The 15857-nt window shown below is 43.3% G+C and overlaps 1 protein-coding gene across 2 annotated transcripts in view; it reads right to left on the reverse strand.

Moving 5' to 3' along the window:
• Nucleotides 1–15857, reverse strand: part of LRP1 (LDL receptor related protein 1) — a 1437817-nt gene that overhangs the window by 867693 nt on the left and 554267 nt on the right. For both annotated transcript variants that reach the window (XM_086966724.1, XM_086966716.1), the window contains exons 35-36: nucleotides 3211–3342; nucleotides 1801–1935 (exon numbers count right to left, since the gene is read on the reverse strand). In XM_086966724.1, coding sequence (XP_086822850.1) covers nucleotides 1801–1935; nucleotides 3211–3342 — 267 coding nt within the window. The remainder of the gene's footprint in view (nucleotides 1–1800; nucleotides 1936–3210; nucleotides 3343–15857) is intronic.

Here is a 15857-nt window from a genome sequence, read left to right on the forward strand (position 1 = left end):
TCCACAGAGGGGGTGAAATTGTTGTTACGGCTGGAGTGGAGAAGAAGGTAGGCCAAAGAGCTCCAGGGTGGAGCCTGTTTTATTCCCAAAACGAGACGATAACTGTCAAACCACATATCCATAAGACTGCAATGAACGTCAGCTGAAAAGCCAATGGATTGCATCCAGGCAGGCATGTTTGAGAAGGGCCACTCTAGTGTCTGTGGCTCTACCAAGAGTCGCTGGTGTTGAGCCTGCAGCAAATAGTAAACTTGTCTGCATCACACCCATCTTGTATAGCCTGAGAGAGATTGGCACAAGCTCATTCCAAAATCCTAGGTAGCACCTGGGCAACTTTGTCCCATAAGTTATGAGATCAGTGGTCTAAAACGCAATAGTAATTCACAGAGCAAAGGGCCAAACCTTTTCGCAAAATACTTTAACCTCTTCAATTCCCAGTCAAAAGGAGTAGATGGTAACAAATTTGGAGTAAATTTGCTGAGCAAAGCCTTCACCACAAGGCTCTCAGGAGTGGGATGCAGGGTAAGTCTGAGTCACCGAGAGTAGAGCAATGGCGACTGGTCACTTGACTATCATCAGAGGGGCCTGAACAGGGTTTAGCCCAGGCCCCTAAATGCTTGTCTGTAAGAGCCTCATTAAATGGAAGTAGGGTCTCATAACTTGTTGACCAGACTGAAGTATCCTAGTTAATAGATTGGGTCTTTACTTCCTGAGTAGAGAGCTGAAGATCAAGAACCTCTTCCGCCCACTGCACAACCACTGAAAAGGAGGCAATTTCTTCTGTGGCAGAGTCTGGAGCATGGGGTATGGTGTTCCCAGTCTCATGAGAATCAAAAAGCGTACCCACCATTATGCATAATGTTCTCCCCATCAATGCTTTAGAAATACCGATCTCTGAATGGTCGACAGACCTGGTACTTCAGCAGCACTTTATTTATAAAATATTTTGTGGGTGTGCATTATGGAAAAGCCTAAACAGTGGTTAAATGTCTGCCAAGCGAATTGCTACTCCTATGACTGTTCGTTTTACTTGTATCTCTGTTTGTAGAGACAGACATCTAAATGCTTACTCCAATGAACATAGTACCCAATCATCATGTGAGTCTAATAAAATTGAAGGAGGAATAGGCAGGAAAACGCTGTTGAATGACAAGTGATTGGTAAATCAGAGAAGAACCCCTTTATAATCTCTAATTAAGCCTACCCAAGTTAACACAGAGTAACTAACAAAAGTGCCAATGCCAGATTATCTAACAGCCAGCAGGAGGCAGGCCCATGGAGTTACAAATGTTAGAAAGGGAAGTGCCTGCTTTTGTCGGGTGGCTTCGGAGATCTCTGCAGAACTGAAGGAGAAGGTTGGCATATAGAATATTTGTTACTCAATCAGATCTTCCTTCTGCATCTCCAGTCTCAATATAAATAAGCCATCTGCTTGTCCTTCTCTGTACCCGTGTAGACTGACAGTGTAACTTTATGCACACTTCTTTTACTTTGTTCAATTTAAGACCTTGGAGATCATTTTGACCAATAACATTGAAAGACATGCAGTAAAAGTAGACCCTTTTGGCCTTTGCAGCAGTAGCAAGGCAAGTGCAAGTGTGTTTGTGAACTTTTGAAATACCTCTTCTCATCGCCTCTCTGGAGTGACTGAGGTAAATTGCAAGTGATCAGTGGATCACCGCATTGTGCATTTACATCAGTCATCGGCACTGGGAAGCGAACTCCCAGGTGATTATGCCTCCATAATAAGGCAGAAAATACACACACTATCGACATGGGGAACCTCAGCATGTTGCTCACCTGCAATCCAATCCACAGCGATGCCCTCCACACGTCCAATGCCATTGGTCACAACATCTTCACGCCAGGTCTGGTCACGTTTGGCTCTGCTGATGGTGCTGAGACCCATATCTACCCAATAGATGGTGTCATTGGCTGAAGTAGGCAAGAAAAGACATGGTGAGGAATCAATTTAAATGCACATTGTTCAGAAAGACATGGTAGCATGGGGAGCAGAGTGAGATAAATGAGTAGTCAAATCAGTTTTCCCAGAGGCGTGTAGCCCTGAGGTAGCCACACCCCAGGGTGGTTGGTGAGGTCTCTACACCAGGAGAGGGGTCTCACCATCTTTGGAGTGGGCAGGATGGTGCATCCTGGGATAGCCAGAAGCCACACTCCACAGTAAATTAATTCAGTGCAGGTGAAAGATGCTAGTTTCAGAAGCATTACAGAATGGAGTACCTCAGTTCTGCAAGCTTTTCACACTCTCCAGTGAGTGAGTAGTTCTTTCCATAAAGTACATATCGCCAAATGAATCCCTTTCCAAAACTTAAGTGAAATTAAGGCATGGACTTAGTCGTTATAAGAGGGGCTGAAATGAGGGCAAATCGGCTTCAAGTTCTTCACATCAGTGTAAACATCTTCACACACTGCCAACCAATCAATGTCCACTAAATCTATTATACAGGGTAATAATGTAAATCTGACTCCATGCATATTTACTTCATGTGCATCCCTGAGGAAACTGTGACCAAGATTGATAGAAATACATTTAAAACTAGATTATGAACTAGCTGCAGAAGTTAACCAATTTTAATTGTTACCAATTTATGTCAGATTATACTTACCAACTTATCAATACAGGGGCTACAACACTACCAAAGAGCTATCAACACCACTATAACTTATATTTCGTAATACCCGGTCACTAAACAATTCTCTTTCAAACCAAACTAAGACATGGACACAGACTATATCTGTATTGAAATGGCATTTAACTTGGACTCTGCTGATGTCAAGCCACCTATACTTCGAGTAGCAAACTCCTTTTAGTGCCAAGGTTCCCACAAGAATGCAAAATGAGTGTGGCTCTTGTAACTATAAGGTTTTTTTTTTTTTTAACTAAGGGCATGTAACAAGTTGAAGCTGTTAGCCTACTGAGGTACAATATAATTCACATCTTCCCATGATTATACACTCTGGGGATTTTAAATCCACTACACACTATTCCAACAAACATCAGCAATCAATGAAACAGATGAACATACGAACCCAACTGAAGTGGTTTAAGAGATAGAAGAGAAGCAAGGACAGTGACAGAAAGAGATAATTATATCAATATATGTCTAGGTACAAATCCGTGTTTCCTGTACAAAGTGTTTAGATTTATTTTTTTTAAACCTTCATACAGAGAAATGGGAAGGAGCTTACCTGCGTGGAAATCTATCCCAACAGCCAAGGAAGTTCCAGAAACCGGAACCAGCGCATCAGACTTATCGGTGGGGTCGAGAGGGATGCCACGGATTCCCTCATGGACAGAGTAGAGCAGGAAGGAGCCCACACCTGGGAAAACAGCATGTCAGAAGGGTTAAGGGATTGGGCAAAAGGCTGAAAGGAGACACTACTTGTGGCACTCCAAAGAGAGGGTGCTGCGAGACAGGTGAGGAAGGGTGTTGGCACAAGAAACAGTACACTGGAGTGGTGTCATTTTGCTCCTGTGACTTGTAATGAACACCGTACAAACTCAACTGGCTCTAGATATTTGCTTCTAAATCTCTTAGTACTTTTACTTTACTGTCCATTTGTTCAGTGATCATATGACATTGACAATAGGAATATTAGAAGATTTTCAGAACACAATCAAAAGGAGGAAATATTCAATAAAATATGAACTTGCATTGCAGATTATATTGCTCATGTTCAGGTAAGAATTCTAGTTTGTGGTGCTAAGTCCCTTGCTTAGTTTTTTTATTTCAGTATTTGTCAGCACATGATCAGAAAGATTCACAATATTGATATTGTCATGCATTTCCATATTCAAAGTATCTTTTACATCTTTTGGTTGCGAGCCCCTGATCTCGTTGCGACTCACACTTTTTCTTTTTGATCCTGTTCTTTTGTTATCCCTCCTCGTTCTTTATGTGCATATCTTTTTTGAAAGCTTCTTTGTTCCCCTTTCTGAAGCGTTGTAATTCTAAAAACAAGGGGTCATGAGCTGCTCCAAGTGTGCCACTGTGAGTTCTAGCTGACTCATTGCTTGTCACAATACTTACACCCGATATATCAGAAATACTTGTTCGTTCTGCTGACTGTGATGTGCACTCAGTTTTCTTTGCTAGTATAGGGTTTGACATTATCAAATTTTCACGCAAAAGTGTACACTCTACCCTTACGATAATCCTGTTCATCTCGTTTAATTTTTGGGGATTTCTTTTCAAGCAAGTACATCTGATGTTTTTGCAGCTCATCTTTTAAGATGGCCCAATTACGTTCTGTCACTTCAGGTAAGTTCATATCCTGTATTTCTTTCCCCAAGTTAGCAATTTCTAAGAGAAGCTTCTCACGTTTCAACTCAGCACCTCTTATAAGGATATCCATCATACCCATAGAGGAATGTAATAGTTTCTCCCACTCCTTGATGTGTCCTTTGTCTAAATCCTCAAAGGAGGGGAAAATCAATACACTTAGAACTCTCGGGACCTGCTCTTTATCAATTATTTACGTAACACAGTGGCGTCCACCATCGGGAGAGTTCTTGCTTTTTAACCCTTTCCAATCTCATCAATTTTTGTCTTAATCCTTCCTTTGCCAACAACTTGGGATTAGTCAGACTTTTTCCGGGATTTACACTAAACAGATCCTCCAACAAAGCATCTCTATTGTCATCAAAGGTGGCCATGTCACTATTTCTCTAATTAGACGTATACACTATACCATTCAGCAGTGACTATTTTAGGATCACACTTTCTTCCTGTTCTCAAACACTGGAATATCTAATGACTAATTACATAAATATTTGCAAATATATTTAGTAACAATAGTTCTGAGATTAATGAGTGCTAGATCAGCAAGTTATCATATGAACATAACAAGAGGTCGGATTTGCTATACTAGATCTGCACATCAAAATGTCTCTTTCCTTTTATGTATGATTTACAGCCTTGAGGAAGCCCAAAAAGGGCAATACGCGCGTCGGCTGTGAAGCACTTTGTTTTTAAAAAGAAATAAAAAACACATTTTTCTACACAACACGACTCCCTTGGATTGAAAAGGAGTGTGCTTGCAAGAATACAAAATTGGAGAAAAATGTGGATTGCACAAGGATAAAAGTGACTAAATGATGTGCCTGGGTATATTTGTTCTTTGTAGACGTCTTGCACTGAGATTGGCACCAAACCCAGCTTTGCGGCTTGAACCGCGACAGTCCCAAAGACAGACTTGTAGAAGCTGAACAGCCTCCCCAAATCCTTGAAGGACTGTTCTCCCCTTCAACAACCAAGCAGCATCCCCCTTGAGGTGGAGGAGCCAGTACCCTGCATGTGCAGGCACCGACAGCATCGACCCAGTGCTTTGTCTTGCTGGTCATCGGGCCCACAGAGGGAGCAGCTCATCAGGAAGAGGTGGACGTGAGTGCAGCCCTGTCACTTTCACCAAGTCCCGAGATGCTGACCCCTCCAGGAGCCTCTCAACACCAATACCCTTGGTACTGGAGCCCTTGCATCTATCATGGCCTGCTGTGTGTCCAGTCCGGACACAGCTAACGCTGACACCGGCCTGCTGTTGAGGGACTTTAGGATTCACAAGGCCTTCGAAGAAAGTGGTCCTGCTACCATGTTTTTTCTCACTCTGTCACCAAAGCCAAGTGAGAACCTCTAACTACAGAAAGTCACTGGACAAAGCACCTCTGCACCGAGACCCCCAGCCCGGGTTCACATAAACCAACTGTGTCCCTGTGCTCCAGAGGCCCTCAAGAGTTCAGGCCCCTTGGGTTCTGCAGGACTTGCTCTCAAGTCCCCACTTGCAGCTTTCCTTTTGCAGGTATTTCTTCCATGGACTTTAACGTGTAATGGTTGAGGCTGCCAAAGCGGCCAGCACCTCTACACACACAGACAGACCAGGGCAGGTAATATCAAACTGCTGGTGGTTTCTTGGACACTAAGCAACTAAGTCCTAGAAGGCACCCTTCAACGTTTGCAAGTATATCTATGTAATCTATGCTTCTCCAATAGGATAACATTACTGTGTTCGAGGCTCAAACCTCAAAAACGTTATTCTACTGTATTTTCTACTTCAACAAAATCTATAACTCTGAACGTACTTACCTGATTCCAATGATTTTGGTGTCTAAAAAGATATAAAAATCTGTTATTTTTCCAAATTGATCACAGATTTCTTTTTGAGTGTGTGTCTCATTATTGACTATGTGTACAACAAATGCTTAACACGACCCTCGGATAACCCTAAACAGCTCGACCACGTGACCACAAATAGTGCACTTGGAAATACTAATTCACTGGGAGTAAGGGACTAAAGGTGGAGCAGTATCTTCAAATCTCAGCCATCTTGCTGTGAAAGGAGCTAAGCAATTTGAAATTGAAGGCCAGAGTTTTACTGCAGCTATGTTTCCAGTGCATGCACTACGCTGATGATAGTCAATATTTTTTGTACTATGGCACAGATTGGATCCTGGCACCATTTTCCACAACTTATTTGCAGGAGACCAAATGAAATAAAATACATATGAGTCAACATGCCTCACACAAAGATCAGTTTGACGGAAGCCTATTTAGAGCTTTGAAGTTGCCAAGTCTACCACTGCCCTTGCAGAAAAAGATGTACAGTTTGAGCGAGAATATTTTAATTCAAAATTCTGGCAGGAGCAGAATAATGAGAATGATGGAAAAAAAAGATCCTCGTACAACACTATGAACCAGAGTTCAAGTGGTAATCTAAACCCCAACACCCCCACCTCTCTATAAGATTAGATTTGTGATTAATTCCTCTCCCTTCACCATATTTACCTACGGAGACTCAATTGTATCTGCCTCTGGACTTTCAGTCAGCTTGCTTTCGGTTATCAGTCCATCCCCAGTCTGCTTTTGAGACTTAAATCTGGCTTGATTTTTATTTGCCATGTTATCGATGCCTGTTTCAAGGTCTTAAACTTTCATTCCTATTTGCAGATCCTTCAAGTGTGCTTCTGGTCCTACCTCCTACTTAATTCTAATCTCACCAGACAAGTGAAATGCTACAGATGTTTGTCTGTTTTAAATCCAGAGCTCTTCAAGTTGTCTTATGAGGTGGATTAATTTAAGGAGAAGTCTTGAAGAAAAAGTTCAACTGCCTGAATTTTGAAGAACCTTCAAAAATTCACAGTAGCCTTCAAAAAAATGTACATGGATGTCAGTACAAAAACTGATCTCACTAACTGGGGCATTTGGTCGGACATGCAAAATGTCCAGCATTGTTCTTCAGTCCTGAATTTGCTAGCACAACAATTAAACAACACTCACTAGCAAATAACTAAGAAAATGCCTCTTTTTGTATGGTTGCCTACCATTTTTCAACTGATGCTGCTGGTTTTTCAACTCGGAGGTTACACTGAGGCCTACTAACCAGACTCTAAAGTGCATGTTGAATTGGCAAATGAAAATGGCTAATTTACCTCTAAGTCCCTCGTACATTATACCCTAATACCCAGGGAATGCAAGTTTGAGCGGTATCCAGGGCTTGTTACACTGATTGTAGCACCCTGGAAGTCTTCAAGTAATTTAAGTTAGGGCAGTCGTGCACTGCTAGCCCGAATTTGCCATTGAAAGCAATGGCAAAGCCACCACTTTCCCTGGACATGTGTGTAAGGCACCCCTCTGGCAGGTCTACAGAGTCCTAAAGGCTGGGCGTAACATTTGGCTTAGGCAGAACATGTACTTTACCTGTCCTTATAGTAAAACATGCACAACAACCATTTTTAAAGTACAAAGGCTAGGTTGCCCAACTGGTGGGCATAGTGTTACAGCTGTGCTAACTCTTGAATTATGCAACCAAAATGGGCACTGCAAGGTAACAAACAACTAATTACATTAAGCCCAATTTGTATCTTAAGTAGAAATTAATGTACCTTGTTGCAGTGTGCAGCTTTACCAAAGCTACCACTTTGTTGCCTTTAAAACTCCTGTGCCTTCCTGGGCACATATTGAGCCTGCTGAATGAGACCGCTTTCTGCATCCCCCCCCCCCGGTGAGATGTGCTAATGACTCTCAGGAATGAGTATAATAAGAGATTGCAGGCCAGAGAGGTGTCACCACCCTCCTGCAGGAAGCCACTTTGGGTTTAGCCCCAAAAAGCAGACTTCAAAGTAAAGCAGCCTTTGAAGGGTATAACACCAGTGGTAGATGAATCATAAAGTACTGTCCTGTTCCTCTGACTAGATGACACCGGAGGTTCCTCAGAATAGCAAGATACTGCAGATGGTGGTTTCTTAATCAACTAAGCAGGCTCAAAACGTACGCTCTACAGATCCCACTATAGTGTCTCCATGAATTTAAAGAGCTAACTTAAAAACACAATATCTGGCCATGGACTGAGGCAGGACGAATAACTATTATTATGCGACCTATACACCAACGTACACTTCACACATATGGCTCACTCAGTTACACCTGTGACATGGGATCTATTTTATTTTTTTATTTTTTTTTCGTTGGCAAATTCAAATCACAAAACACGTATACAAAAATAAGCAATGTAGATTGATACGATATGCATGGAATACAGTATGGGAACAAGACATATGTTAAAGTGGATAACCAAAATTATACCTAGAAAAAATATAACAATAATAAATCAAAGATATATACTTTTTTTCAACCTAACCAAGACAGGAGGCAAAAAAGAAACATAGTATCAAAATGCATCAAATGTCCAACACTTGGTTTCCCCTTTCAATATTATACCACCTAGTAATAGGTTCCCATATCTGTTTCCCTATTGCCCTCATTTTCCTGCCTCTTGTGGCATATATTGCAATTTCTTGTTTATAGATAGCTATAGAACGACTAAGCCACATATTAAAGGTAGGAGGCTCTGCATCTTTCCATCTGCTGCCAAAATTATCCGAAGCACGGCATATCCCAGAAAAAGTACCGCCTGTTCTTCGCTGTTGTGCTTCAAGGAGTCGTCATGGCCCAATAGGAGCAATGTTATAGAATCTTTTATTCGATGCCCAAAGATTTGGGTCCAATATTCCAGTATCATAGCTTTGACTGTTGCCAATGTAGGGCATTCAGAAAACATATGCAGGAGATTTGCAAGTTTTTGATTACATCTAGGACAATTATCATCAGTCCTGAGCCCCCAAGCAAACAATTTAGCTGGCGTATAGTATAGGTTATAAATGATTCTGTAATATTGAGCCTTTAAATTAGAGGCTATAAAATATTTTGCTGAGAGGGTTAATGAGAGATCTATATCTACATTGGGGTTAGCTAATTTCAAGGCCCAAGATTGTTCCGTGCGCTCTAAATCATCAGGGGTATTGGCCATAAATAACTGATATAGGACCCCGATTCTTGTGGATTTTTTCCCTATAATGTCCAATAATGGTATATTATCTAGTAGAATTTTTGGTATAGTATTATAGATACTAGATGATATTTGATAAAATTTTTAAAAAATCACACACGGGAACATTATATCTTACTTGAAAAGACTCAAAGGATAGTGGGAGACTATTACCAAAAAAATCACCTATTGTTTTAATGCCTAGGAGCGCCCACCTCTGAAATCTACTGTCGTTAGGAATGGAGGAAAAAATTTTGCATTGCCATAATGGTGTATATTTCGTAAATGTAGGAATACCTAGATGTTTACAGATAGCTTTCCATACTGCTCGAGCGTCTAGAACTGTCTTTAATTTAATTTTTTTATAGTATGATGGTTCTAACTGCCTTAAGAGCAGTCCCTTATGTTTTTCACCTAAACTAAGCTCATATATAGATGGAATATATGGAGTTATAGGGGTTAGGACTCCAGGTTTAGCAGTTAAAAGAGGATCCATATGTTGTACTAATGCTGCCCAAAAATATAATCTCAGATTTGGTAGAGCTAAGCCACCTCTATCTTGAGGGAGCGCTAACAGGGGAAGGGCCCGCCTTATTTTACCATAGCTCCACATAAACTTTGCAATAAGGGAATCTATAGTCTTAATAAAGTGTTCTCCAGGCAGTAGGGGGATTGCTCTGAAAAAATATAAAACCCGTGGGAATATGTTCATTTTAACATAATTGGCCCTATCTATTATAGAAAGGTGTAAGCTGTCTACCCTTCTAAGATCACTTTTAATTTTATCAATGAGGGGAGAATAATTTATTTCACTAATCTTGCTTATCTCCGCCGAGAGACCTACTCCTAGATATATAGCCTGTTTAACCCTAAGTGTACTTTCATATTGGGTATTATTAGTGGCTAATACCATCGTTTTATCTCTATTCAAAGAGTACCCTGAATACATCCCAAAAGCTTGAGTAATTGTCTCAATTTCAGAGACTGCTTCAGACGGCTTGGTGGTTATTACAGCAACGTCGTCCGCATATGCCATGACTTTGGTGGAGAAAGACCCAGTAATAACTGGTTGGATTGCTGGTGAAGTTAATAATTTCTGAATAAGGGGATCGATATATAGGGCAAATAGGACCGGGGAACATGGGCAGCCCTGCCTTGTACCTCTTTGGACCTTAATGACCTCCGACTCATCACCAGCTATAGAAATTTTAGCCGTGGGGTTGATGTAAATGGCTTTAATGGCTTTAATTAAGTTGTTTCCAAAATTTTTACTTTCCAAGATATTCCAGAGAAACTGCCATGATACTCGATCGAATGCCTTTTCGGCATCGAGGAGGATCATCGACATCTCGCCCCCCGTGGCGCCCATGATGTCAAACAGGGTTATGGCTCTACGAGTATGGTCTGTAGTGCCCTTGCCTGGGATAACGCCATGTTGCCACGGGGATACAAGATGTTCGATGACCCCGCTCAGTCGATTTGCAAGTATTTTAGCATATAGTTTTGAGTCGGAGTTAATCAGGGATATGGGCCTATATGAGGAAGGAAGGTGAGGTGGTTTACCCTTTTTATGAAAAATTATTATATTTGTTTGCTTCCATGACTCAGGAGGAATTGTGTGATATTGCACTCCAAGAAACAAATCAAGCAGGAAAGGGGTTATTTGATTATCAAGGATTTTATATAAATCCAATGGGATTTTATCCGGGCCTGCCGCTTTACCATTGGCCATCTCGGCTAATGCAATCTCCACTTCAGTGATCGTAATCTCTCTATCCAAGTAAGTCTTATTCTCATCGTCAATAATTTTGTGTTAAGTCTGATCTGGAAGCCACTTATTTAAGAATGTTGTTATTTTGTTATTAGGGTATGATATATCGCTACCATAGAGTTTTTGATAATACTTTTGGAATACTTTAACAATCTCTTTAGGAGTTGTATGCACATTACCCTCAAATTCTATCTTCTTAATACTACCTAGTGATTGTTTTTGTCGAGTACGTAATGCAAGCTGCTTCCCCACATTTTCCCCTGATTCATACAGTCTAGCCTCATTAGCCTGATAGGTTTCAGCAGCTTTTTGGATTAGCGTACTATTAATCTCATTTTTTAGAATCATTATTTTATTTAAGATTTTCCCAGGATCTAAGGTAAAATCGACTTGCCCTCTTCGAGACTGATTTATCTGGGAGGCATGGAGGGCCTCGAGATTGGAGAGTTCTTGCATCAGTTGTATATTAGTCTGCTTTTCCTTCTTTCGTTTATTAGCTACAAATGAAATAGTCTCTCCCCTCAATGCTGCTTTAAAACAATCCCAAACTATTATACGGGATGCACTAAACTGGTTACAATCAAAAAAGGACTGGGTCCATGATTTAATATACGTTATATATTCCTGATTAACCAGTAACCTCCTGTCAAAAGTCCATTGTGTTATTGGTTTGACTAAATTGGCAGTATCGAAGATAAAGGTCAGCGCATTATGGTCGGATATAGTTTTCGGGGATTTAGTTATTTCTATGATGTCCTTCTCCTCTATAGTTGACATAATATAATCGATTCTGACATACTTATTGTGGGGGAAGGAGAAATAAGTAAAACCATCTGCATTTGGCCCCTGGAGTAGACCCCAGACGTCAACCAGATTATGACTTTTCATCATCTGACCCAGTGCGCTGTATACCTTTGGTTTACGCCCTTTATAATTTTGAGATAGATAGTTCCCTGTGGACAGCCCTATATCGATATTAAAATCTCCGCAGAGAACCAAAGAGCCAGACCAAGAGGCCAATTCGATTTCGAGCTCCCGAAAAATAACAGGGTCATCTAGATTTGGGCCATAAATTGCACAGATAGTAATACCCACCTGAAGCTGAATTATGACCCATCTACCATGTTTATCGGCTAATTTACGAATTGGGGGACCTATTATAGGTTTGGATAAAATGGCTACCCCTCTAGTTTTGGATGTTTGGGATGTAACTGCCATTAGATTATAACCAGGTAATTTGAGTAAATCTCTGTCAGTATATGCTATATGTGTCTCTTGGAGACATATTATATCAACTGGATTTTGTCGTGTTAATTGAAATAACTGGGCCCTTTTATCTTTATGATTGAGGCCTGCCACGTTCCACGTGCATAGACTTATTCTCCCCATTTATTAGCTTGAAAATCTAACCCAGGTTTAGTGTATTGGAGCTTAAAACCTCCATTCTTCTTAAAGTGCATAATACAGTTTTGCTTTTTACAGTTTTTTTTGTTTAAGCTATGCTGATTCACAATGTACCATGATCCTTTTGTGCACGTAACCTGTGACTGAATTTGTCAATTTTTTTCCCCCCTTACCCTCCCCCCCCCCCCCCCCTCCCCCCTCCTCAACCCCTTCCCCAAGGCCTTCCCCACCCGCCTCCCCCCGCACACCACCCTTTGAGGCATGTAGACTCTAACTAGAGTCTGTAGTGATGGAGAGACACCCCTGCGCCGTGCCTTATTATTATTTCCATGTACACTTAATAACACATGTGCAGGCTAACAGAAAGGTATCAAACAGGAGACAGATAAAGCTAAAATAGAATAATCATACTAGGACCCTGTGGCACCCACTGAGCCAAAAAGAGAACCCATAAATGCTAACCAATAATTCATTGTAGCGGTGATAGAAACAACATATTCTTTTTTTTTTTTTTAAATTTTTTAAAACCTTTATTACAAAACAGCACACAGCTATTCAGCCTAACATCCCGGAGGCAAGGCAGCATAGAATCAGGAGGAGAAAAGTGCAAGGTGATTCACATCAGAACATTGCAGGTTGTTTTTTGTTTTTTAAGAAAGAGAACTAAACCAAGAAAAGAAACGCCAAAAGGCGCGTGAGAGTGGCAATGGAGCAGTAGAGACGTCAAGGAGTCGGCAAAAGGCAGAGGAGGACAGGTAGAGAATCAATAAAAAGAATGAGTGGTAGGATAGGAAGGGGGGGGGAGGCAAAAGCAGGAGAAATACAAACAGCATAAAATAGTTGGTGTCACAGGCTACGGTGATAAGTGTTCGTCCAGAGGGACAGGTTCCGGCGGCAGGCACACATCGCCCCTGTACGCATTCCATGCCCCCCACACTTTATTCCATGTCTGAGGCCTCCCCCTGGCTACATAGACCGTCTTTTCTCGGAACATGCACCAGTCCATGTTGGCTTTCCATTGTACCACCAGGGGGGCCGTAGCAGCACCCCACTTTTGAGCAATATCACGCTTGGCAACCATATTGCCCAGTGTCACCCAACGAGTCTGCGCCGTGTTGTGGTCAGACGGTTCCCAAACGTTAAGGAGACATCTCCGTGCCTCTGCAGCCAACACCACACCAGTCCATCTCCCATAATCCGGTGCACTCTCGCCCAATAGGGGGCAATGACGGGGCATTCCCACAGAATATGTAAAAAGGTTGCGAGAGCACCATAACCTCGACGACAAAGGCCATCTGGCGAGAATCCCATATGCAAGAGCCGAGGGCCGGTGACATACACCCGGTGAAGGATTTTGAATTGCACCAGTCGGAGACGTGAGGAGATAGCGACCTCCTTAGGGGAGGACACTGCACTCTGCCAGTCCTCATCGTCAAGTTCCAGGCCGTCCGCCGTCCATTGGTCTCGCAAGCACAGGAGGAGATCAGTTCGAACATTAATCAATTTCTTATAGGACAGGGAAATAGCACTGTCAGGCATATGGCCATCCAGTATCCTGTCCTCTAAGGGGGAGCTTTCGGGGATCTCTCCCTCCGTCGGCTTGGCAGAGAGCAACGCATGTCTCAGTTGGGCGTAACGGAAAAACTCCGAATCGCCCAAACGGTATTCGGCCTGCAGTTGAGGAAAGGTCTTGACTTCGCCCTTAACAACCATATCGTCCACCCTGGAGATGCCTATGAGATCCCATTTGTCGAAGCCCTTGGTGTGCCACAGCCTGCCCAAGATATCAGAGTCGTACAATGGGGTAAACCTAGTCAGTCTGCCCTGCCAACTCTGCGCCTTAGTGATCGTCCGCCAAACGTGAACCGCCGCCTTAGTCGGGCCTGACAGGCGCCGATCAAAGGATCTAGAATACAGGGCACGATAGTAGTTGCTACCGCGTAAGAGCCACCTGTCCATTGCGTAGCCTAGGCTATCAGTAGGGCCATAAAAGCCGTGGTTGATAGCAGTGAGCTGAGAGGACCGATAGTACCGACGTACATCCGGGAGGGCTATGCCTCCGTCGTACCACGGCAACGTGAGCTTCTGGATGGCGACACGGGGACGACCATCCCAGAGCAAGGCCCGTTGCAAACTCTCAATCTCCCGAAAATAGCGGGCCGGGACCGGGTCCTGAGTGTTCTGCAAGGCATAGAGGAACCTGGGCAGGGACATCATTTTGAACAATGCCGCCCGGCCCAGGAGAGAGAGAGCGGGAGCCTGCGCCAACTATCCACGTCTCTCCGCAGTCGCTGGAGAGGGGGGAGCAGATTGTGGTCGTATCGCGCCTTAGAACTACCGGAGATGTATATTCCCAGGTACTTAAAGCCCTGTCCGGCCATCTGGATATTGCAGCCTCTAGGGAGGCGGGGTGTGTCCCCCTTTAGAATGTAAAGAGAAGAAGACTTGGCCCAATTGATGACCAGGCCAGAGTGGCGTCCAAAAAGCCTGAGCACGTCGCATGCCACAATGAGCGACTTGCAGGGAGAAGTAAGGTAGAGCAGAATATCATCTGCGTACAGGGAAACTCTATCTTCAAAGCCCGGGGCCCAGGTTATGCCATGTAAGTCCGGGTGTGTACCTGGCATGGCCGCGAGCGGCTCAAGAGCCAGAGCAAACAGGAGAGGTGACAGGGGGCAACCCTGTCTGGTACCTCGGTGAAGGGCAAAGGACGCCGACACGCAGCAATTGACTGTGACATTAGCCAGCGGGCAAGCATAAAGGAGTTGCACCCAACTCACAAAGGCCGGTCCAAATCCAAGCTTCGCCAGCACCGCCCATAGATAACTCCACTCAAGCGAGTCAAAAGCCATCGTGGCGTCCAGAGAAGCAAGCACCGCCGGTTCCTCGAGGGTGTGGGCTCTGGCCATAACACCATGGAGCCGACGCAGGTTAAGGGCAGTGTTACGGCGGGGAATGAAACCAGACTGGTCCTGGTGCACCAAATCACCGATGACTCCAACCAATCGATTAGCAAGCAGTTTGGCTAGGATCTTAGGCTCCACATTGAGGAGGGAAATAGGGCGATAGGATCGGCACACGTCTCTTGGCTTTCCCTCTTTGTGAATAACCACGATGGTGGCCAGCCTCTGATCTAAGGGGAGGAGGACCTCGTCCAGTGCCTTCAAAAACATAGTCCGCAGGTGCGTGGATACCACATCCGGTCGAATTTTGTATAACTCGACCGGAATACCATTGGGGCCAGTCGCTTTACCCGACCTTAGTGCACGGATCGCCAAGGCGATCTCGTCAGCGGATATGTCTCGATCCAAGTCGGCACGGTCCTCTTCAGAAAGACAGGGAA

The sequence above is a fragment of the Lissotriton vulgaris genome, chromosome 1_1, assembly GCF_964263255.1.
Source record: "Lissotriton vulgaris chromosome 1_1, aLisVul1.2, whole genome shotgun sequence".
Classification (NCBI taxonomy): Eukaryota; Metazoa; Chordata; class Amphibia; order Caudata; family Salamandridae; genus Lissotriton; species Lissotriton vulgaris.